The sequence below is a fragment of the Pan troglodytes genome, chromosome 9 (genome assembly GCF_028858775.2).
Source record: "Pan troglodytes isolate AG18354 chromosome 9, NHGRI_mPanTro3-v2.0_pri, whole genome shotgun sequence".
Lineage (NCBI taxonomy): Eukaryota > Metazoa > Chordata > Mammalia > Primates > Hominidae > Pan > Pan troglodytes.
In genome coordinates, this window is record NC_072407.2 from 4,989,470 (window position 1) to 5,012,564 (window position 23,095).

Consider the following 23,095-nt stretch of genomic DNA (forward strand, 5'->3'; position numbering starts at 1 on the left):
GAGGCAGGAGGATCACTTGAGCCCGGGAGGTCAAGGCTGTAATGAGCCATAATCACACTACTGTGCTTCCAGCCTTAGCTGGAGACCCTGTCTTGGAAAAAAAAAAAAGGATAAGATGGGAAATTTTATGTTATATGTATTATTTGGCCACAATAAAAAAATGTTTTAAGAGAAAAAAAAAGATGGGGGGAAGGAAATTTGGCAAAGAAATAACAGAATTTATTTTGTAGAGTCTTGTGCACTTGAACCTCAGAAGCTTCTTTTTTTTTTTTTTCTTGAGATGGAGTCTTGCTCTGTCGCTCAGGCTGGAGTGCAGTGGCGCGATCTCTGCTCACTGCAAGCTCCACCTCCCAGGTTCACGTCATTCTCCTGCCTCAGCCTCCCTAGTAACTGGGACTACAGGCACCCACCACCATGTCCAGCTAATTTTTTAATATTTTTAGTAGAGACGGGGTTTCACCGTGTTAGCCAAGATGGTCTTGATCTCCTGACCTCATGATCCGCCCACCTCGGCCTCCCAAAGTGCTGGGATTACAGGCGTGATCCACCACGCCTGGCAAACCTCAGAAGCTTCTAACCTGCTTTTTTCCCTTTGAATTTCAGGTCACAAGAGGACCAGATTAAAAATGCTATTGATAAACTTTTTGTGTTGTTTGGAGCAGAAATACTAAAGAAGATTCCGGGCCGAGTATCCACAGAAGTAGATGCAAGGTAAGGATGCTTGCTCCTGCACTGGACGGGCTGGTCAGGTGTCCACAGTTGCACACGTGGATGCCAACATGAGGTCAAGGGGCTGCTCCACCCATGGTCTTCATCCCAAGGGCCCAAGAGGAGGTTTATTTTGAGCTCTCCCACAGTTGGTAGTGATGACCAAGAGCTCCTTGTTAAGCAACTGATCTCTAGTGTTTTTTATTTTTATTTTTATTTATTTTTGAGATGGAGTCTCGCACTGTCACCCAGGCTGGAGTACAGTGGCGCAATCTCAGCTCACTGCAACCTCTGCCTCCCGGCTTGAAGCGTTTCTCTGCCTCAGCCTCCCAAGTAGCTGAGATTACAGGCACCTGCCACCATGCCCGGCTAATTTTTTGTATTTTTAATAGAGATGGGGTTTCACCATTTTGGCCAGGCTGGTCTTGAACTCCTGACGTCATGATCCACCTGCCTTGGCCTCCCAAAGTGCTGGGATCACAGGCATGAGCCACTGTGCCCGGCTGCTAGTGTTTTTTGTTTTGATTTGTTTTGTTTTTTGAGACAGAGTCTCGCTCTGTCGCCAGTGTAGAGTGCAGTGGCACGATCTCAGCTCACCGCAACCTTCACCTCCCGGGTTCAAGTGATTCTCCTGCCTCAGCCTCCCGAGTAGCTGGGACTACAGACACCCGCCACCATACCCAGCTAATTTTTTTGTATTTTTAGTAGCGACAGGGTTTCACCATGTTGGCCAGGAAGGTCTCGATCCCTTGACCTTGTGATCTTCCCGCCTCAGCCTCCCAAAGTGTTGGGATTACAGGCGTGAGCCACCGCGCCTGGCCTAGTATTTTTTAATACAAATTATAGCCTATGGATCCCACTGAGGACCTTTGTTTGTGAGACTGGGTGTGAGTTGCTGTCAGAGCCATTCTGCAAACCTCAAGTGAGGGGAAGGTTGGGGGCAGTGGTTGGTGCTCACGGTGGTGCTGCTCAAAACTGATGGGCAGACATCCGGCCTCCAGCTTGCTCTGCGTGGTGGGCAACCTGCGTGATCTGAGGGGATGGGTTCTTCTTGCTCCTACAGGCTCTCCTTTGATAAAGATGCGATGGTGGCCAGAGCCAGGCGGCTCATCGAGCTCTACAAGGAAGCTGGGATCAGCAAGGACCGAATTCTTATAAAGCTGTCATCAACCTGGGAAGGAATTCAGGCTGGAAAGTAAGTGGTCCCCCACAAGGAAGGAGCTCTCAGAGATTTTTCCTCTGTTGGAGCAGGGTCTACATGGCATCAGGCAAGTTTGACTCTCTCAGCCCTGGGGAATGCCAGACTGGGGAGCACAGCCCACAGCTTGGACTTGACCAGCTCATGTCAGCCTAGATCTGCCCTCTGCTCCAGAGCCAGCTCCCTCACTTGCTGGTGATCAGAAATGAGGGATTTCCCAGAAGTACCGTCCACCCACCCAGCAGAGAAGAAAAGCCACTAGTTAGCACCTGCAGATTCAGATTCTGTCCTTCCTCTGTCCCAATCAACACAAGCCTATGTTTACATGATTTTTAAAAAGTAAACTATTGTTATATAAAATATATGCTGGCTGGGCAAGATGGCTCATGCCTGTAATCCCAGCAATTTGGGAGGCTGAGATGGGAGGATCACTTGAGCCCAGGAGTTCCAGACCAGCCTGGGCAACAAAGTGAAACCTTGTCTCTACAAAAATATAAAGAAATTTTAGGCTGGGCACGGTGGCTCCCAGCACTTTGGGAGGCCGAGGCGTGGGGATCACGAGGTCAGGAGATCGAGACCATCCTGGCTAACACGGTGAAACCCCATCTCTACTGAAAAATATAAAAAATTAGCTGGGCGTGGTGGCACACACCTGTAGTCCCATTTAGGAGGCTGAGGCAGGAGAATTGCTTGAACCCAGGAGGTGAAGGTTGCAGTTAGCTGAGATCACACCACTGCACTCCAGTCTGGGTGACAGAGCAAGACTCTGTCTCAAAAAGAAAAGAAAACTTTTAGGCCGGGCACGGTGGCTCATACCTGTAATCCTAGCACTCTGGAAGGCTGAGGTGGGTAGATCACCTGAGGTCAGGAGTTCGAGACCAGGCTGGCCAAGATAGTGGAACCCCCGTCTCTACCAAAACTACAAAAAATTTAGCTGGGCGTGGTGGCAGATGCCTGTAATCCTAGCTACATGGGAGGCTGAAGCAGGAGAATCACTTCAACCTGGGAGGTGGAGGTTGCAGTGAGCCGAGATTGCACCATTGTACTCCAGCCTGGGTGACAGAATGAGACTCCATCTCAAAAAAAAAAAAGAAAAACTAGCCCACCCCTGTGATTCCAGCTACTTAGGAGGCTGAGGCGGGAGGATCGCTTGAGCCTGGGAGGTTGAGGTTCCAGTAGCTATGATCGTACCACTGCACTCCAGCCTGGGTGACAGAGTGAGACCCTGTCTCAGAAAAACCAAACCAAACATATGTATGTTCAGAGTGGAAGAGACAAAAAATGTATAAAACAAAGTAAAACTCCTCTATGATGTTCTCACCCAGAAGCAGCCAATGCTGTACTCAAATAATTCGCATCAGGAAGAGGTGTTTTGTTTCCACATCTGTGTGTCTGCATGTTCTACCACCTGCCATCACTGACCTGCTCTGAGACAGCATCTCACTTTTTCACCACGGCTGGAGTGCAGCGGCACGAACTTGGCTCACTGCAGCCTTGACTCCAGGCTCAAGCGATCTTTCCACCTCAGTCCCCCAAGTGGCTGGGATGACAAGCACACACACCACTCCTGGGTAATTTCACCACGTTCCCCAAGCTGGTCTCGAACCCCTGGGCTCAAGAGATCTCTACCCATCTTGGCCTCCCAAAGTGCTGGGATTATAGGCATGAGCCATTGTGCCTGGCCTCATTTGTGTGTTTTTGTGTGTGTGTGTGTTTTGTTTTTTTTTTTTTTTTTTTGAGACGGAGTTTCGTTCTCGTCCATGCTGGAGTGCAATGGTGCTATCTCAGCTTACTGCAACCTCCACCTCTGGGGTTCAAGAGATTCTCCTGCCTCAGCCTCCAGAGTAGCTGGGATTACAGGCAGGCGCCACCACTCCCGCCTAATTTTATATTTTTAGTAGAGATGGGGTTTCTCATGTTAGTCAGGCTGGTCTTGAACTTCCAACCTCAGGTGATCTGCCCGCCTCGGCCTCCCAAAGTGTTGGGATTACAGGTGTGAGCCACTGCACCTGGCCGGACCATTTGTTTTTATATGTTGGAAAATACTCCATTTTATGGATAGGCCACAGTTATTCATCTGTTGGTGGACACCTGGTCAGTTTCCATCTCTTGAGCTGTGATGTATATTGCTGTGGTCGGTTTCCATTTCTCGGGCTGTGATGTATGCGGCTGCTCTGAACACATCTGCTGCTATGAACACATCTGCTATGAACACATCTGCTGCTCTGAACACATCTGCTGCTCTGAACACATCTGCTGCTATGAACACATCTGCTATGAACACATCTGCTGCTCTGAACACATCTGCTGCTCTGAACACATCGGCTGCTCTGAACACATCTGCTATGAACACATCTGCTGCTCTGAACACATCTGCTGCTCTGAACACAGATGTGCAAGTTTTGTCCTGGACACGTGTTTTTGTTTCTCGTGGGCATATGCCTAGGAGTGGAGTCTCTGGGTGACTGCTGGAGGAACTGCAGGCTGTTTCCCAACTCAGCTGTGCCATCTGCTGTCCCCCTCGAACACCCCCGTGTGGCCATGTGGCAGAGGCGCCTGGGGAGGGAACTTGTGTCTGAAGGTGCCTGAGCAGAGCCTTGGCTGTCTCATCCCATGCCCCAGCCGCATGGCAAAGTATGGGCACTGCCCCGTCCTTGGGGATCAACCCCAGGATGTCCAAAGTGCACTGGAATTTGGGCAAGGGGCCTAGTGTGGCCAAGGGGCTCCTCTCAGCAGAAACCAGGGTGCTACGGGCCTGCTGCAGGGTGGCCCCAGGAATGGGTAGGGTGGAACAGGGTGAGGACTGGAATGTGGTCAGAGATGACTCAGTGGTTCTAGCCTGGGAGCTGAGCCCTGGTGAGTTCTGGGATGAGGTGATGGCCTGGCACAAGAGCACGGGCACCCAGAGGGCCTCCCTTGCCTTTGTCTATTGTGTCATGTGGGTTGGAGAAAATCCTGGTCACCCATAACCCACTATCCACTTAGAGCCCTCGAGTGTTACCGATTTGTTCTTAACAATGGCATGAGCCTGTTCCTGCCTTTTTAGTTTAAGGCCTGTGAGCGTCTTTGGCAGCCTGTGGCTCTGGGTGGGCACCTGGCCTGCATTCACCTGCCCCGCCCTCACCTGCCCCGCCCTCGACTGCCCCGCCCTCACCTGCCCCACCCTCACCTGCCCCGCCCTCACCTGCCCCGCCCTCACCTGTCCCCGCCCCGCAGGGATCTTGAGGAGCAGCACGGCATCCACTGCAACATGACGTTACTCTTCTCCTTCGCCCAGGCTGTGGCCTGTGCCGAGGCGGGTGTGACCCTCATCTCCCCATTTGTTGGGCGCATCCTTGATTGGCATGTGGCAAACACCGACAAGAAATCCTATGAGCCCCTGGAAGACCCTGGTGAGGGTCCCTCTGTGGTAATGGGGTAAGGGGAGCAGCCTCAGCAGCACCTCAGGCAGGAAGAGCCCGAGACGGAGCTGCCGCATCAACAAGCAGTGAGGTGCACAGGTCGGCGCGGGGCAGCCAGGGGTGGCGGCTCAAGGTAGTGCAGCCGGCAGGCACTGGGAGGGCAGGTGGGGTGGTACCTCTGCCGAAGCCTTCCTGGTCACAGCTTGGTCTCTTTCCAGGGGTAAAGAGTGTCACTAAAATCTACAACTACTACAAGAAGTTTAGCTACAAAACCATTGTCATGGGCGCCTCCTTCCGCAACACGGGCGAGATCAAAGCACTGGCCGGCTGTGACTTCCTCACCATCTCACCCAAGCTCCTGGGAGAGCTGCTGCAGGACAACGCCAAGCTGGTGCCTGTGCTCTCAGCCAAGGCGGGTGAGGCCCCACTGCCCAGCTGTGGCTCCTGCTCGGGCAAGGCCAGCACTGCCCTGCCACGCTGCCCTCTGGGTGATCCCTCCCACCTGTGGGGCGAGCTCATCTCGGGAGACATGAGGGTGAAGTAGACCTCAACGGAGGGCTTGGCTTTCCTAACACATCTCACTCAAGTCATCAGCCAAGGCTCTGTGGGCTGAACCCCACTCCCAGCGTGAGCCTTGCTGGGGCCGAGGCCTGGCCCTGGTGGGAGATGCTTGGGTGCAGCAGTTCAGGCCCTGAGCCCAAGGGGCCAAGGTGGGCAGGGACACGGAGCAGGCATGGAAGGCTGGTTCTTGTCCCCCAGCCCAAGCCAGTGACCTGGAAAAAATCCACCTGGATGAGAAGTCTTTCCGTTGGTTGCACAACGAGGACCAGATGGCTGTGGAGAAGCTCTCTGACGGGATCCGCAAGTTTGCCGCTGATGCAGTGAAGCTGGAGCGGATGCTGACAGTGAGTGTTGTGTGTGGGTGGCCACATATGCCAAGCCCTATGAGAGCCCGGGCCTGGGCGTCGGGGTTCAAGCTGGGCAGAGTTAAAACTTCGGTGAGACCCCAGGTCTCATTCACGTGCTGTCCGGCAAGTGGGGCCTGTGGAGGCCATCCCAGGGTGGAGGGTGCACAGCACCCAGGGGTGCCCCCGGGATGCTTGGTGGGTCCTGGCTGCTCTCTGGCCTGTGTGGTGACTGTGGTGTGGGCCACCCTGTGGCCGTGGCCCCCACACAGAGTGCAGACCCCACAAGGGCCTCCCTCCTTCCACATGGTGCCTTGTGAGGCTTCAAGGTGCAGAAGGTAGGGTGGGGAGACACAGCTCGTGCTCTGTTTGTTTCTAGGAACGAATGTTCAATGCAGAGAATGGAAAGTAGCGCATCCCTGAGGCTGGACTCCAGATCTGCACCGCCGGCCAGCTGGGATCTGACTGCACGTGGCTTCTGATGAATCTTGCGTTTTTTACAAATTGGAGCAGGGACAGATCATAGATTTCTGATTTTATGTAAAATTTTGCCTAATGCATTAAAGCAGTCACTTTTCCTGTGCTGTTTCATTCACTGTCTCCGTCTCCTTTGTCCCCTAAGCATCACCTGCCCCAGCTGTGATGGGCTGTAACCTAGGTTAGGACTCAGAGATGGGGTCGGGGTCAGGGTACCCCAGACACAACCCACCGCCTGGGCCACCACCTGGGAACCCAGGTCAGGGTTGTTGCTGGGAGGCCATTGGTGGAGTTAGGCAAAGGGCAGGCTTCTGATGCCAGGGGCTCCCAAGGTGCTGTCCCAGGTGGGTCACAGATGAACACTGAAACAGTCTCAAGCCTCCAAGCGTGGGCAGATGTGGATGCCTCCCAGAGGAGCAGTCCCAGCCGGACCCTTCCTCCTGCTCTTGAGGGCCTGGGCCTCCTGTTCCCTGTCAAGGCTGCCCTGCCCATGCCCCCCGCCCCCCTCCTGTCCTGTTGTGGCTGAGACCTTACATGGGATGCCAGGTTCCTGCATGGGGTCATGGTGCCACCTTGTGGGGGCAGCACGACATGCACCAGCCACTGGCCATTTTTTTTGTTTGAGACGGAATCTCACTCTGTCGCCCAGGCTGGAGTGCGCCCCAGGCAGTGGTGCGATCTCGGCTCCCTGCAACCTCTGCCTTCCAGTTTCAAGCGATTCTCTCTACCTCAGCCCCAAGTAGCTGGGATTACAGGCGCCTGCCATCATGCCCGGCTAATATTTTGTATTTTAGTAGAGACAGGGTTTCACCATTTTAGCCAAGCTGGTCTTGAACTCCTGACCTTGTGATCCACCCACCCCGGCCTCCCGAAATGTTGGGATTAGGCGTGAGCCACCGTGCCCGGCCTCTCCCTGTTTTTCAATACAGGGCCTCACTCTGTTGCCCAGGCTGGAGTGCAGTGATGCAATCTTGGCTCACTGTAGCCTCCACCTCCCAGGCTCAAGTGATCCTCCCGCCTGTAGTTGAGACTACAGGCGTGCACCACCATGCATGGCTAATTTTCTATTTTTTGTAGAGATGGGGGTCTCACCACACTGCCTAGGCTGGTCTCGAACTCCTAGGCTCATGCGATCCTCCTGCTGCGGCCTCCAAAAGTGCAGGGATTACAGGCCTGAGCCACTGCACCCGGCCACCTTTACGGATCCTACAGCACTGGGCTGTAGGATGGAGCTGCAGCTTCTCACCCTGAACCTAAAACAAGCTACCCTACCTTACACCGCCCCTCAATTCCAGTCTGGGTTGGGCATGCCCGCCCATCCAGGGTGCAAGAGGGGACAACTCTGGGGCAGAGCAGCAGGCCAGGGAGGCAGCTGGGCTGCCAGTGCCCTTGATCAAGACCAGTGCAGGGCTCCTCCTGGGGTGGAGAGCTGAGTGGGCAGAGCCCTCCCCACACCAACCCCCACTGCTGAGGAGTCCCTCCCACCCTTCAAGGCTTCCCACAGGAGGCCAGGCCTCTGCCTCCGAGCCGGTCAACAGGCTAAGTCCTAAGAGGACATCAAAGGTCTTGTGGCTCCCAATTATTAACAGCACCACTATCTCCAAGGAGGCCCAGCAGAATGGAGCTCTGGGGATGTGACTAAGTTTGTGAGTGTCGTTTGCAAACATCAAGTTCACCCACTTGCCCCTATGATTCAGTCATCTTAGAACTGTGAAACCATCACCCCAAAATGAAATCTCATACCTATTTGTTCCCAGCCTCAATCTACTTTCTGTCTGACTTACATTTTCTGGATATTTCACAAAAATGGAATCACAGGGTAAAGGCCTTTTAAGACAGTCTTCTTTCACTCACTCAGCAATTCTGTCCAGGTCCGCCCACATCATAGAACGTAAAAGAACTTCCCTCCTAGCCAGGCACGGGGGTGTGTCCCTCCTAGCCGGGCATGGGGCTGTGTCCCTGCAGTAGCTGGGCATGGGGGTGTGTCCCTGCAGTCTTGTCTACTGGGGAGGCTGAGGTGGAAGGATCATTTGAGGCCAGTTCAAGGCTGCAGCGAGCAGTAACTGCGCCTGTGAATAGTCACACTCTAGCCAGGGCAATGCAGCAAGATCCTATTAAAAATAACTTCATTCCATTTTAATAGCCAAATAATCCACCGTATGAATATATTGCCCTTATTAATAGATACCAACAATTATTAAACATATTGACAACCCACTGTATGAAAACAACTTATCCATTACCATGAGCAGTTCTGCTGTGAACACCAGGACACCATTTGCATGCTGCTGCATGGTTTTATTCCTCATGGGTAGATGAACACACACTGGTATATGGGGAAATCCTCACCCGCCCTCCGCTGTTCTTCTGGAGGTTCTGTCCTCTTGCTGTCCGCCTCTGCCCCAGCCTGGGGCTGCCCCAAGCCCTGCCCTGGCAAAGAGAGAACTGTGCACAGCGGGGAGGCTCTCCAAGCCAGAGGCCTCGCACACAGCTGAGGAATGACGCAGGGGCCTGCAGGCAGCTCACGCGGAGACAGGTCTGTGAGGCCCCGCGTCAGAACCCACTTCACATCCCAAAGCCCCACCTGCTTTGATCTTCAATGCTGGGCTCAATGTCAGATCTGGCTGACCAGAGGGGCTCAGTGAGGCTCACTGGCTCTTCATCCACCCTGCTGTGGCCTGAGCACGCCCCCCCAAAACCCACCTGCTTAAGTCCTCACCTGCAAGGGGATGGTATTAGGTGGGGCATTTGGGAGGTCATCCGGTCACAGGGCAGGGGCACAGCCTCATGATGGGACCATCACCCTTACAAAAGAGGCTGCATCTACTGGTGCTTTCATCTTGGGCTTCCAGCCTCCAAAACTGAAACTGATTTCTGTTGTTTATAAGCCACTAGGTTTACAGTATTTTCTTTTTTTTTTTTTTTTTTGAGACGGAGTCTTGCTCTGTCACCCAGACTAGAGTGCAGTGGCACGATGTCAGCTCACTGCAACCTCCGCCTCCTGGGTTCAAGCGATTCTCCTGCCTCAGCCTCCCAAGTACATGGGATTACAGGCGCCCACCACCGCGCCTGGCTAATTTCTGTATTTTTAGTAGAGACGGGGTTTCACCATCTTGGCCAGGCTGGTCTCGAACTCCTGACCTCAGGTGATCCACCTGCCTCAGCCTCCCAAAGTGCTGGGATTACAGGCGTGAGCCACTGTGCCCGGCCAGTTTACAGTATTTTCTTATAGGAGCCCAAATGGACTAGGACATTAAGACATGAGCTCGCCTGTAATCCCAGCACTTTGGGAAGCCGAGGCGGGCAGATCATGAGGTCAAGAGATCGAGACCATCCTGGCCAACATGGTGAAACCCCGTCTCTACTGAAAATACAAAAACTAGCTGGGCGTAGTGGCATGCACCTGTAGTCCCAGTTACTCGGGAGGCTGAGGCAGGAGAATTGCTTGAATCTGGGAGGCAGAGGCAGAGGTTGCAGTGAGCTGAGATCGTGCCACTGCACTCCAGCCTGCCAACAGAGCAAGACTCCATCTCAAAAAAAAAAAAAAAAAAAAAAAAAGGAAAAATACAAAAATTAGCTGGGTGTGGTGGTGTGCACCTGTAGTCCTAGCTACTCAGGAGGCTGAGGCAGGAGAATCACTTGAACCCGGGAGGTGGAGGCTGCAGTGAGCCGAGATCGTGCCACTGTGTTCCAGCCTGGGTGACAGAGTGAGACTCCATCCAAAAAATAAAATAAAAATAAAAAAGTACTTGTTAGCCGGATGTGGCGGCTCACGCCTCTAATCCCAGCACTTTGGGAGGCTGAGGAAGATGGATCACCTGAGGTCAGGAGTTCAAGACCAGCCTGGCCAACATGATGAAACCCCATCTCTACTAAAAACAAAAATTACGCCAGGCGCAGTGGCTCACGCCTGTAATCCTAACACTTTGGGAGGCCGAGGCGGGAGGATCACTTGAGGTCAGGAGTTCGAGACCAGCCTGGCCAACATGGTGAAACACGGTCTCTACAAAAAATACAAAAATTAGCCAGGCGTGGTGGTGCACACCTGTAATCCCAGCTACTCCGGAGGCTGAGGCAGGAGAATCGCTTGAACCCGGGAGACAGGGGTTGCAGTGAGCCAAGATTGTGCCACTGCACTCCAGCCTGGGTGACGAGAGACAAACTCCATCTCAAAAAATAAATAAATAAAATGAAAAGCATTTGTCCAGAGAGGTCCATCACCACACGGGGATGAGAGTGGACCTGGGACAGAGCAAGGCCCCGCGGCCAGTGCTAAGTGGGCATCCTGACTAATCTGCGAGGCACTGGAGGGACGCAGCCTTCAGGGCGGGGATGTGGCTGCAGCGCTTCCTTCTTCCACTTTTTTCCAAATTCTCCTTATTGAACGGCTTTATTTTATTATTTTTTATTTTTGAGACGGAGTTTCACTCATTGCCCAGGTTGGAGTGCAATGGTGCAATCTTGGCTCACTGCAACCTCCGCCTCCCAGGTTCAAGCAATTCTCACGTCTCAGCCTCCCAAGTAGCTGGGAATACAGGCGCCTGACACCACACCCGGCTCATTTTTGTATTTTAGTTTCACCATGTTGGCCAGGCTTTTCCCAAACTCCTGACTTCAGATGATCCACCCACCTTGGCCTCCCAAAGTGCTGGGATTACAAGGCGTGAGCCACCGCGCCCAGCCAACTGAACTTTTTTTTTTGAGATGGAGTCTCACTCTATTGCCCAGGCTGGAGTGCAGTGGCACGATCTCAGCTCACTGCAAGCTCTGCCTCCCAGGTTCACGCCATTCTCCTGCCTCAGCCTCCCAAGTAGCTGGGACTACAGACACCCACGACCATGCCAGGCTAACTTTTTGGTTTTTTTTTTTTTTTTTTTTTGAGACGGAGTCTCGCTCTGTCGCCCAGGCTGGAGTGCAGTGGCGCAATCTCGGCTCACTGCAAGCTCCGCCTCCCGGGTTCACGCCATTCTCCTGCCTCAGCCTCCCGAGTAGCTGGGACTACAGGCGCCCGCTACCACGCCCGGCTAATTTTTTTGTATTTTTAGTAGAGACGGGGTTTCACCGTGTTAGCCGGGATGGTCTCGATCTCCTGACCTCGTGATCCGCCCGCCTCGGCCTCCCAAAGTGCTGGGATTACAGGCGTGAGCCACCGCGCCCGGCGTATTTTTGTTTTTTAGTAGAGATGGGGTTTCACCGTGTTAGCCAGGATGGTCTCGATCTCCTGACCTCGTGATCCGCCCGCCTCGGCCTCCCAAAGTGCTGGGGTTACAGGTGTGAGCCACTGCGCCCGGCCCAACTGAACGGTTTTATAATCACAAGGGGCCTCCTGGCAGGTCACTGGCACCAGGAGCCACGCTGGTGCTTGGGAACGGCTGTGGCTGAGACAGGGAGGTGGGCAGGAAGAAGGCCTTCGATGGCTCAAACTGGGGAACTGTGAGGAAGTAGAGGGCCTAAGCCTCTCCTGGACACCCTACACTGGGGCCAGGGGGCAGCCCGCTGGAGGGCCACGGCCCAGGCCAGGTGCCCAGAAGGCTGGACCACTGTCTGCTCTTGATAGCCGCTCTACCCGAGGCCACTCTGCAAGGCCGTGGGGGACAGCATTTTCCTATCATTGAGAATCTCATGGTCTCATATTCACAAGAAAACGTGCCTCTCAATGCTTAGACAGGACAGGGTGCATCGCTGAGGTGCTTACACTTTGAAACCACACACCAGGAAGATTTCTTCAACAGGAAAGTGCTGCCAGTGCCGGTCGGCCTTGGGGCAGGAGGCTGCTTATCCTAAAAAATTCCATTCACCTTTGGCCAAAGTTCTGAGCCAGCTCCCGCCGGCTGGGCCCTCCCCTCAAGGCCCCCACCAACAGTGAAAGAGGTGGTGGGTGGCGGACAGGCCACAGCAGGGCAAACCCACACAGAGGACCCCCGAGCCGACTCTGTCTAGTCAACAGTGACTACACGTGACAACCAGTCCTCCCTAGAACACCCAGCCTGGAATTCCCGAGGACCACCTAGCAGCTAGCACAGCTCTCCAGGCACGTGGGGTCTTTTCTCTGCCTCCTACCAGAGAACATGCAGGAGGATGGGGGTTTGGACCCTCCAGGAGAGCCGACACCCCCTCAGAGCTGATTCCAGGAGGCCTCCAACAATCCCATCAGGGCCAGACCAGGCTGCCATCCAGGGCCCTTGTCAGGAGGGAAGAGGCGGGGTCCCTGAAGCCTGAGACGGGGCTGTCTCTGGAGACACCTGGGCTGTCTCAGGGGGTGCATCTACCCAGCAGGTTCATTTCCTGCAGGACAGACGTGTGGTCAAGGCTTGGGCAAAAGCACCGGGTGCAGCTCTGCTGATGTGGCAGGAATGTGCCCACCCTGGTGCCCTCACCGGCTGCCACAGAGGAAGAGCAGGTTCTGCACGGCCGGGACAGTGGAGCTGGCATTCTGGCCCGTGACCAGGTGGCGGTCCAGCACGACGTGGACAGCGTCAGGCTCGCTTGCTGGGGAGGACCGAGGGCACCAACCTCAGGCAATGTCCACCTCACCCACTGAGAGCCTCGAACTCCAGGCGGGCTCCCAGGGTCAGCAGTAGGTCAGCCTGTCTGGGTCTGAGTCAGTGCCATGGGGGTCCATAGAACCCAGGGCCCAGGAGGCTTCTCCCCCAGGCTGCAGCAGGGAAGCCCCCCACCCCATCCTCTGTAAGTGCAGGGGGCACCCTCGAGGCTCACCACTGAAGCAGGCGCCCGAATCCTTCACGAAGTCCTCCACCACGAGCGGCAGGCGGGCGAAGCCGGGGGCCCTGACGAGCTCACACACAGAGGGCTGCGGGAGCGGGGTGGGGGCTCCTGAGACAGGCCCAGGCCCTGCGGCCCACCCCAGGGGTCAGGAAGGTCAAGTCAGGGCAGGGAGCCTCACCCAACCAAGTGGGACCGGGGGTGTCACTGCTCATAACAGGGACAGCTGCTAAGGCTGGAAGCCGGAGAGATGACAAAGTCTAGCCATCTTCCCATGGGGTGTCCCTGAGAGCGACACGGCCATTACAGGAGGAGGGGCCAGCTCCCCCAGCACCGGAGCACACAGGTGACTAGAATGAGAAGGGCTTGGTGGGGTGAGCCCCTTGGGCAGAGTGCTGGGGCGGGGCACCCTCTGGGCAGGAGTGAATCTAACCACTCACTCAAGGGGTCACGCCCACTTGTAACCTGAGACTGGGTTGGTGTCACCCCTCGGAGGGCACCACTGAGTGAGTACCCACTGAGGAAGGGTCCCCTCAGCAGGGGAAGTGACATCTGAGCTGGGGGCCAGGCCTGTTTAACTTCCAGTGAAACCAGCCTCCGCACAGCAGCCACCTCTCCCTGCCTCAGGGCCTGTGGATCAGCCACTCCCACGGCCGCCCCCAGTGTCCACAGAGCTCACTTCACAGCCTTTGGGCCTCAGATTGACAAAGGCTGTGTCTCCGAGGACACCCTGGCTGGGCTCTCAGCCCCTCCTGACTGCACACGCAAGTCTGATGCCCCTCCCTCCCCACGTCCCCTGGTGAGTGGGCCTGGGCTTCCGGGAGACTAGGGGCCAGAGGTTCTGGAGTCTCCGACCTCATCTCTGGCTGTGATGGAGGAGGACAGAGCAGGGAGCACAGCGTGCCTTGGCCTCCAGGCACTCACCCCTGTCAGGCTGTAGCCATGGAACACCCAGGATCTGTCCTCGTTGGTGGCACAGCACAGGGCGGCGACACCGTGGCCGACGGCGCAGATGGGTTCTGAAAGCCGCACACGGCGTTGAGGCCCTGGACCCTGCCACCCGCACCCTGAAGCCCCTCCCAGATGCCCCTGCTTGTGGCTCCCCCAGGCTTGTGCCGCCTGCCTGGCCCCTCCTCCTCCCAGGTTTCCCTGGAAACTGGGCTCAGCACCCGGGTGTCCTGGCTCAGCCCGCACAGCTGGCATCAGGAATCTGCTCGGGGGAGCTGGTGCTTCAGGACTAGGCTCTGGTTTAGAGCCCAAATCTCAGGTTTTGGCAGCCGAGACACACGCAGAGAGGAGGTCCTGAGGTTCCAGGTCTGTTTACCAAACCCTAGGACGCTGCCCGGCAGCCCCACTGCATAGCCTGGCAGGCGCTGTGGGAAAGGCCCCTCCCCGGCTAGACAGGACGCCCCTGGGCGGGTGGGAGGTAGCCTGAGGCAATGCCTGTGCCTTGCAGTGGGGACATCCTGGCTCCATCCGAAAGGCTGAGTGTGTTCCCACGGCTGAGGTGGCCACAAACAATTGCTGCCTGTCCAGGCCATGCTGGGGACGGCGGCCCCACTCCCACACACAAAGGGTGCTGTGTAGAGCGCTAGCTTGTCCACCCCGGCCAGTGGACACACTCATCACAGCCCAACCCTGAGCCGGGGCAGCTGCCAGGTCTCCTCAAACAGCCTTCCTCCCTGCACCCCTGCTGGCCTTGAGCCCCAAGCCCAGCCCTGGATGCCAGGCTTTCCCAGAAGGAATCAGGCCGGTGTCCTGCCTTGCTCAGGAGGGCATGGCCACCCACCCTCGGGAGCCCACCCAGAGGCCTGCAAGATGGTCACCAGGAGACGACAAAGTCTGTGTGTGTCGGGGGAAGGGGCAGTCCCTGCCTCCTGCCCACAACCACTGCAGTGGCCACTGACCAGAGATCCAGAAACGCCTACCTGGAGTCTTCCCACCTCTCTTCTGCTGGTGGGAGACCCATTTCTTGTGACACTGCACATCCAACCCCTCCCCTGGGTCCCAGGGGTCACCTACTGCTCTCAGAGTGGAAGTGCTGCAGGATACGGGCCAGGGAGCCACTGCTGGCCAGGTCGGTCAGGGCCCCAGGACAGCTGGGGATCAGGAGGGCATGGTACCGGGCACCTGGGGGGAGACCACAGACCAGGTAGCAGCCACATGTCAAAGTGAGACTACCTGCAGGACCAGGCCCGAGTGCGTGGCCAGGACAGACCCTCCACAGGGACCAGCCAGCCTAGTGATGTCATCTGTCCCTTTTCCTCCATGGGCTACAGCTCCCAAGGGCCCCCCCTGACTTTCCTGTCTCCACACACTCACCAACTCTCCTCCCCAGAGGGGCTCAGAAACTCTGGGGCCCAGGATGTGGGGCTGGAGGCTGCCCCAAATGGTCACAGGGCTTCAGGGGCTGAGCTAGGGAGCTCACTAAGACTCCAAACCTATCTGGAACCCTTGACCCTCCAAGGTCCCAGGCACCCCACCCCCAAGGAGTGGGTCCCGGGCCTACCATCGATGGACTCGAGCTTGGCGGGGCTGGCGTAAGCCTTGAGGCGGAAGTCTTGCACCCAGCGTGCATTGCTCTCAGTCACATCCACAAATTCCATGGCTTTCCCCTGGAGAAGCAGAGCCCAGGGGCCGAGGGTCAGCACCAGGGATATCCCTGTCGGCTCAGAGGGAGCCAGAAAAAGCTGACAAGGGACCCAACAGCATCCCCCTGAGGCACAAAGGCCCCCGACCACCCAGCCTCCTTCATTGGATCTCCCAGGGTCGGGGAGCCTGTCCCAGCAGCAGCCTCAGTGGTTTATTTCCTAGCCAACCCATCAACCAAAAATTTTTATACATAATAAACAAACAAAAACCCGCAGTGACAAATACATTATGTATCCTTACTATGACTTATCTACATCTGATATCCCTGGGTCCCCCACGATCAGAGGGTGGAGAATTCCTCCCAGTGGAAACGTGTGCCCCTCACACCAGGGCTGCGCCTTGGTCTCCTCCTCACACAAGTGCAGAAGCACAGACCCACAGCAAAAAGGTCTCCCTTGGGCTGGGTGCAGAGGCTCACGCCTATAATCCCAGCACTTTGGGAGGCCGAGGCGGGTGGATCACCTGAGGTTGGAAGTTCGAGACCATCCTGGCCAACACGGTGAAAACCCGTCTCTACTAAAAATACAAAATTAGCTGGGCATGGTGGCGCATGCCTGTAATCCCGGCTACTCGGGAGGCTGAGGCAGGAGGATTGCTTGAACCCGGGAGGCGGAGGATGTGGTGAGCTGAGATCGCACCACTGCACTCCAGCCTGGACAACAAGAGCGAAACTCCATCTCAAAAAAAAAAAGAAAAGGTCTCCCTCATCACAGATGGGGGATCAGAGCCCAGGAAATGGGGACTGGGACAGGCGGACGCCACCAGGGTTTGGTTACAGACTCTTCACCCCTCCACCAACTGCAGGGGCTCCCCACTCCTCCCAGGCAGCGGCGGCAGTCTCCTGACCTTGCCCCCGGAGAGGTGGAGACAGACCCCAAGTGTCCAGTGGGGAAGGAGAGGCTGGACTTACCCCAGGGGTGGCCACCTGCAGGTTGAAGGCGGTGCTGGCCATCGTGAAACAGTGGAGGAAGGACTGGGCCGACACACCTGCAGAAGGTCCCAGTGAGTGTGGGCTCGACAGGACTAGCGTGCCCCGCCTCAGGGGGCTACCCAGACACCCCCATGGCCTCGACTGACCCCAGAACACGCTGAGGAGCAGCCCTCTCCCCTACACCCAGGGACCACTACTTGAAGCCCTGGGGCAGGGCCAGCCACCCATTCACGTCCAGGAGAAGGAAGCTGGGAAGGCGTGAGTCAGAGGAGCACAGCCAGGTCTGCCAGAACGGTAGGCCATGCCCGGGCCTGCATCCCCCATGGCGGGCTCTTTCCCCAGCCTGGCACTGTCACCTCCAGCCTCAGCCAGAAGCCGGGACAGGATGCAGCCCACCTCAACTGTCCATGCCACTCCCACACCCCAGCCTCATCCTAGTGCTAACAGAGCCACGAGAGACCTTTCTGAAAGGCAAACCCGGGTGTGAGGGTCACAGAGTTCAGCTCATCCTCTCACTGAACCACCAGGGACTCAGGCCCTCAGGCACCATGGAGAATGCAGAAGTGTCCTGGCCCCTCCTCACCCCTTCCAGGGAAGCCGCTCAGAGGGACCCTTTCCTCACAAGGGTTCTGGGATTATACCCCTCCTCCTCAGCTTTTCCTAGCGTCCTTCGGCCCCTCAAAAAACTTTTAAAAAAGAAACCCAACACACCACACCCAATCCAGAAGGCTCTGGGGGCCTCTGTCCTACCAGGGGAAGGACACAGCCCCGCAAACCCTGCCTGCCGGAGAGAGCACTTACAAGTTTATTCCAAAGTAGCGTGAGCTGTATCTCTCTACATTTATTTTAACTCTGGGGCCCAATCCCTCAGCTTCATTTTTATCTTCATTCTTTTTTTTTTTTTTTTTTTTTTGAGACGGAGTCTCGGTCTGTCGCCAGGCTGGAGTGCAGTGGTGCGATCTCGGCTCACTGCAACCTCCACCTTCCAGGCTCAAGCAATTCTCCTGCCTCAGCCTCCCGAGTAGCTGGGACTACAGGAGGGTGCCACCACGCCCAGCTAATTTTTGTACTTTTAGTAGAGACGGAGTTTCACCGTTTTAGCCAGAATGGTCTCGATCTCTTGACCTCGTGATCCGCCCGCCTCGCCCTCCCAAAGTGCTGGGATTACAGGCGTGAGCCACTGCGCCCAGCCTCTTCATTCTTATATAAGTTAATACATATTCACTGTAAAATGTCCACTTATCGAGGAAAAACAAAGTGCCCAGTAGACTGCCGCAGGCTGTTCCCCCAGCTGCCCGCCCTTCCGGCCTCCTGAAGTGCTGCCCCCAGCCTGCTGGCGCTAAGACCCCATGTCCTCAACATGCCGGACCTCCTCACGCCTACCTGCTCTGGAAACAAGCCCCAACCCACCCCCCCAGGACTGAACCCCACTCGAGGCTCCTTCCACCCGCAGTCTGGGGGCATCACTCAGGACCCCTGGAGCTCAGCACATCGTGACGCCACAAACCCACAGCCCCATCTCCCCGTCCACACTTGAGGAGCTACAGACTTCAAGAGGCAGACCCACTGGGTCGCAACCCCGGCCCCCACCTCTCCGTGGTGCGGTGACCTTGGGCTGGTCACTTCCCTCTCCAAAAGGCTCAGAACAAGGCCAGGCACCCTCGTGCTCCGCTGCTCATCCCCCCTCTGCTGCCCTAAGACCCTGCAGGCTCAGCGCCAGGGGACGCACCCCGCTGCGCTCCGACCCGCGTGAGCCCCAGGCCAGTATTGCCCTGGTACCCTTGCCCCAGGACGGGGGCCGCGGGGCGCCTTCTCCAGGAGGGGGCTCCGGGTCTCCTCAGAAGCCGGTGGCTCAGAAGGTCAGGGTCCCCGCGGCCGCCCGACCTCAGAGCTGGGTCAACTCCCGGAATGGCCCCTCCCCACACCCGGGCTCCCCTCTCGCAGCGCAGCGGCCTCAGAGACCAGGCCCAGGCACGCGGCTCCCTCCGCTAGAAACGTCGGGCCCGGGCCGCCTCGCCGGGAAGACGAGACTCGGAGGAGCGACGCTGCGCCGGGATCCCTCACGACCCCCCGACCCCGCCCCGAGCTCCATCCCACCAACCCGCGACCCCACCCCCGCCCCCGTCCCCGTCCCCGCCCCGAGCTCCATCCCGACACCGACCCCGCTCCGCCCGCCCCCGGCCCCTGCCCGGCGCCCCCAGCGGCCTCGGCCTCCGGCGCCACGTGACGCGCGCCCACCGTGTCCCGAACCTCCCGCCCCGGGCAGCCCCCTCGCGGACGCTCTTCGGACGCTGGCCCCGGCCGCCGGGCCTCACCTTCGGCGGCGCCGCTGGCCACGAGCAGACAGGCGGGCCTGCTAGGGAGCCGTTCGGACGCCATGGCTCGGGCTCGGCGCTGGGTCTGCGCGTGCGCGGCGTCTGGGCGCGCCCGGGAGTTCGCGGGTCACGTGCCCTGGCGGCCGGGGGCGGAGCGGGGTGGGACTGGGCGCCTGCGCGTTCGTACCCGGTCCGGGTCGGCTGGGCTGCCCGCCTCTCCGCGCGCCCGGGCGGTTGCAGGTCGCGCCTGCTTTGGCCCCGGCGGGTTCGGCATCCGAGCCTGGCAGGGGCCAATAGGTAGGGTCGCGAGGGTCCTCCCCGGCCGCATGCGCAGTCTGAGCGCGCGCGGGGTAGGGTTCTTGGCCTGGGGTGGGGGCGCGGGCATCAGCAGAGCCAGGCGGCGGTGTCGGGGCGCGAAGGTGCCCGTGGTGTTCCGGTGGCCACACCCGAGGAGCAGGGGAGACCGGGGGGCTGCGGGGTCAGAAGCTCCGGGTGTCCCCGGAGACTAGGAGGGGGACGGCGGGGTCCAGGAGGCGGGGTGGGCTCCGCCGGTCCAGGACGGGGGCGTCGCGGGGAGGCCTGCAGGGTTGTGGAGCGTCGGGCTGAGCTCCTGGGAGGACGGAGTGTCACTTCCTGAGATGGGGACACTTCGGGCGTGCTGGCTTTGGTGAAGAGGATTGAAGCAGTTTTTCTTTTTTTTTTTTTTTTTTTGCGACAGGGCCTCTGGAGTGCAGTGGCGTGATCTCGGCTCACTACAGCGTCTGCCTAACGTGTTCAAGCGATCCTCCCACCTCAGCCTGTTGAGCAGCCGGGACCCCAGGTGCACACTCCACCATGCCCAGCTAATTTTTTTGTGTTTTGGGTAGAGAGGGGGTCTCACTGTGTTGTCCAAGCTGGTCTCGAACTCCTGATCTAAAGCGATCTGCCTGCCTTGGCCTCCCAAAGTGTGAGGACTACAGGCGTGAGCCACCGCGCCTGGCCTGAAGCAGTTTTTCCTTAGACTGTAGTTGGAGGGGGTGAGACCACGTGGAGTGGTTGGCAGACAGGCAGGCACCCTTTGAGGCCAAAAGGGCGCTTGAGACAGAGCCAGCAGGCGAGCGGGCCGCCCAGGTCCCTGGCCCCCTGCTGCCAGTATGAAGGTCCCACCAAGCCTCTGCTCCAACCAGGGGAACTGTCATGGTTGGGAACAGCCAAGGTGAGGAATTCTGTGGGTCACACCCCCTCAAAACCACTGGCCTCCGCCGGGCGCGGTGGCTCACGCTTGTAATCCCAACACTTTGGGAGGCCCAGGCGGGTGGATCACGAGGTCAGGAGTTCAAGACCAGCCTGGCCAAGATGGTGAAACCCCGTCTCTACTAAGAAAAATACAAAAATTAGCAGTGGCAGCACCTGTAATCCAAGCTACTTGGGAGGCTGAGGCGGGAGAATCACGTGAACCTAGCGGGGGCAGAGGTTGCAATGAACCAAGATTGCGCCACTGCACTCCAGCCTGGGCGACAGAGTGAGACTCCTTCTCAAAAAAAAAAAAAAAAAAAGCCACTGGCCTCTGGCTCCCCCTGGCCCAGCCTGGAGAAGAGTCCCTGACCCCTGTCAGACAAGCAGTGCACCCTGCCTCACCTGACACAGAGCCCTCCCGCCACAGGGGAAGTGGGAGCTGGGAGCTCCTGGCACAGGCAAGGCCGAGAGTTGGGTTAGGGAGCAGAGGACGGAGCTGAGTGAGTGTCCAGTGTTAGGTGGGTGGGGGTGTTAGTGGATGGAGGTGTCTGAAGCCTCGCAGGCCTGCGGTCACACCACAGGCTGGGCCTAGCCGCTTGGAGAGCTTTCTGGATCTGCACAGGATCTTGTCCCCCACAGACACACACTGTGGGCCTCAAACCCGGGAGCAGGAGGGGCAGGTTGGAGCAGGTCTACCTGCTTGCCCAGCCCCACCTGCACTGGCCCCAAGGTGTCCCTAATGGAGCTGAGCTGGACCAGCCACAGGTGCAGGGCTGAGTCTGCAGCAGCCCCCTCCCCATTCCTCTTCCCCTCCCCCAAGTTAGAACAGCAGTATGGAGGAGGAAGCTGGAAGCCAGGCTTGGCCCTCACACTGGTGGCAAGTCTAATGCGTGTGTGTGCACCTGTGTCCACAGGTGGTGTGCCCCCTAGTGTACCCTTGGGTCCCCACTGTAGTCCAAGGTGTCATGTGTGTGTGTGGGCATGGCTGGTTCCTGGCACAGCCAATCCTGGGAAAATGCATGTCCCTCATGGCATTCAGAGTCAGGGTGGCCAGCCAGGGCCCCACCAGCAAGCCATAGCATCAGCCCAAGGGCAGCAGCCAGCCAGGAGGCAGGAACGGCACCCGAAGTTCCTAGGCGTCCCGAGTCTCCTGTGGGCAAGATCACCCTTGTACCCTCACTGCTGAGCCCTGGAGTGTGGGTGCCCCCAGGTGGTCTGTTGCTGCTCCGCTACTCCGCAGCAGCCCCCAACCCTGTGTGCCCACCCAGGGCGCCGCCATCTCCTCCCCTGCAAGAGGCCAGCCTCTGCTCCGCGCCTCTCTATCCCCAGCAGGTGGGAAAGGGTGCTTCCAGGGTACCGCTATCTCCCCCGCTCCAAGAGGCCAGCCTCTGCTCCCCACCTCTCTACCCCTGGCCGGTGGGAAAGGGTGCTCCTCAGGCCCTGTTTAGGGCTGACATTGGGCCAGGTGACAGGACACCTGGGCATGATTGGGCAGCTATGGGGGAGCCATGGGCAGAGCACCTGAGGTCTGCAGTCAGCAGCCCAGTCCGGGTGATGCCTCCTGGGAAGGGGCCCAGACTTGGGAGTAACGGCGTCACTGATGTGGGTCCCTGGCCCCACTGTGGGGTGTTCAGGGTTGTGCCTATTGGACTGCCCGCCTCACCATCCCACCCTAGTGAGCCTCCTTCCTCAGCCATTGTCCAGCTTCGTGTCTGAAGTCCTGGCGTGGGGCTCACCGCCTGCCCCTTGACCGTGGAGTTCGGATGCATCTCACAGTGAGTGCCCCAGCAGCGCAGGGTTGGGGGCTGAGCATCAGGGGCTCTGCTAGAGCAGGTGGCAATTCCCTGGAACCTGGGGTCTTGCCTTTGTTTGGAGACCAAGAGACTCAGTGTGGGAGGGTCACAGGACATGTCATTGGCAGTGAAAAGGTTGTGTTCCGTTTCCTGCCTCCAGAACTTGCACGTGCTGGAATCCAAGGATGGGTGGGAGAGGGGCTGTTCCTGGAGATGTCTGCCCTTCGGGGCTGGCCCATGCCACAGGACCTCCCATCACCCCTGCTGCCTTGGTTGGTGAATTCAGGGCATGCTGAGCCTTTCCCTTGCAGCCTTTGCACTTGGTACTCTTCCCTCCGCTTATCAAACTCCTAACCATCCCTCGAAGTCCATGGGCGCCAGAAGCACCGCCTCAGAGACTCACAGACTCAGATGTACAGATGTCCCTCAGTATCCATGCGGGATTGATTCCAGGACCCCTGCAGATGCTCAAGTCCCTGCTATAAAATAGTGTAGTGTTTGGCCAGGCATGGTGGCTCACGCCTGTAATCCCAGCACTTTGGGAGGCCAAGGCGGGTGGATCACCTGAGGTCAGGAGTTTGAGACCAGCCTGGCCAACATGGTGAAACCCCATCTCTACTAAAAATACAAAAATTAGCTGGGCGTGGTGGTGGGAACCTGTAATCCCAGCTACTCAGTAGGCTGAGGGAGGTGAATTACTTGAACCCAGGAAGCGGAGGTTGCAGTTAGCCAAGATTACGCCACTGCACTCCAGCCTGGGCGACAGAGCAAGACTCG

General features: G+C 57.6%; 3 protein-coding genes across 10 annotated transcripts in view; 2 read left to right on the forward strand and 1 right to left on the reverse strand.

Moving 5' to 3' along the window:
* TALDO1 (transaldolase 1) overlaps nt 1–6,803 on the forward strand; it is a 28,349-nt gene extending 21,546 nt beyond the window's left edge. For both annotated transcript variants that reach the window (XM_001148375.8, XM_063783682.1), the window contains 6 exons: nt 604–711; nt 1,772–1,903; nt 5,123–5,298; nt 5,526–5,723; nt 6,067–6,212; nt 6,592–6,803. In XM_001148375.8, coding sequence (XP_001148375.1) covers nt 604–711; nt 1,772–1,903; nt 5,123–5,298; nt 5,526–5,723; nt 6,067–6,212; nt 6,592–6,624 — 793 coding nt within the window. In that variant the 3' untranslated portion in view covers nt 6,625–6,803. The remainder of the gene's footprint in view (nt 1–603; nt 712–1,771; nt 1,904–5,122; nt 5,299–5,525; nt 5,724–6,066; nt 6,213–6,591) is intronic.
* Nucleotides 6,804–8,966: 2,163 nt separating this feature from the next.
* GATD1 (glutamine amidotransferase class 1 domain containing 1) lies at nt 8,967–19,436 on the reverse strand. Of its 7 annotated transcripts, none has more exons than XM_016920022.3 (8): nt 19,311–19,436; nt 16,975–17,051; nt 15,922–16,027; nt 15,435–15,542; nt 14,337–14,431; nt 13,407–13,500; nt 13,067–13,178; nt 11,541–12,974 (listed from the first exon to the last, which is right to left on the reverse strand). In XM_016920022.3, the coding sequence occupies exons 1-8, from the start codon at nt 19,372–19,374 to the stop codon at nt 12,968–12,970; spliced, it is 663 nt and encodes a 220-aa protein (XP_016775511.1). In that variant the 5' UTR covers nt 19,375–19,436; the 3' UTR covers nt 11,541–12,967. The 7 variants fall into 7 exon arrangements, 6 of the variants coding, with proteins under 6 accessions (XP_016775510.1, XP_016775514.1, XP_016775511.1 ...); XR_010147415.1 differs by having other exon boundaries at nt 12,070–12,974; nt 13,067–13,286; XM_016920021.4 differs by lacking the exons at nt 11,541–12,974; nt 13,067–13,178 and adding an exon at nt 8,967–9,119.
* A 2,453-nt stretch (nt 19,437–21,889) lies between these two features.
* Nucleotides 21,890–22,804, forward strand: LOC104008371 (uncharacterized). The gene is given in 5 exon segments (XM_063783688.1): nt 21,890–22,072; nt 22,074–22,238; nt 22,241–22,410; nt 22,412–22,584; nt 22,587–22,804. Coding segments are annotated over 5 exon segments (633 nt in total). The 5' UTR covers nt 21,890–22,033; the 3' UTR covers nt 22,673–22,804.
* Nucleotides 22,805–23,095: the final 291 nt, after the last annotated feature.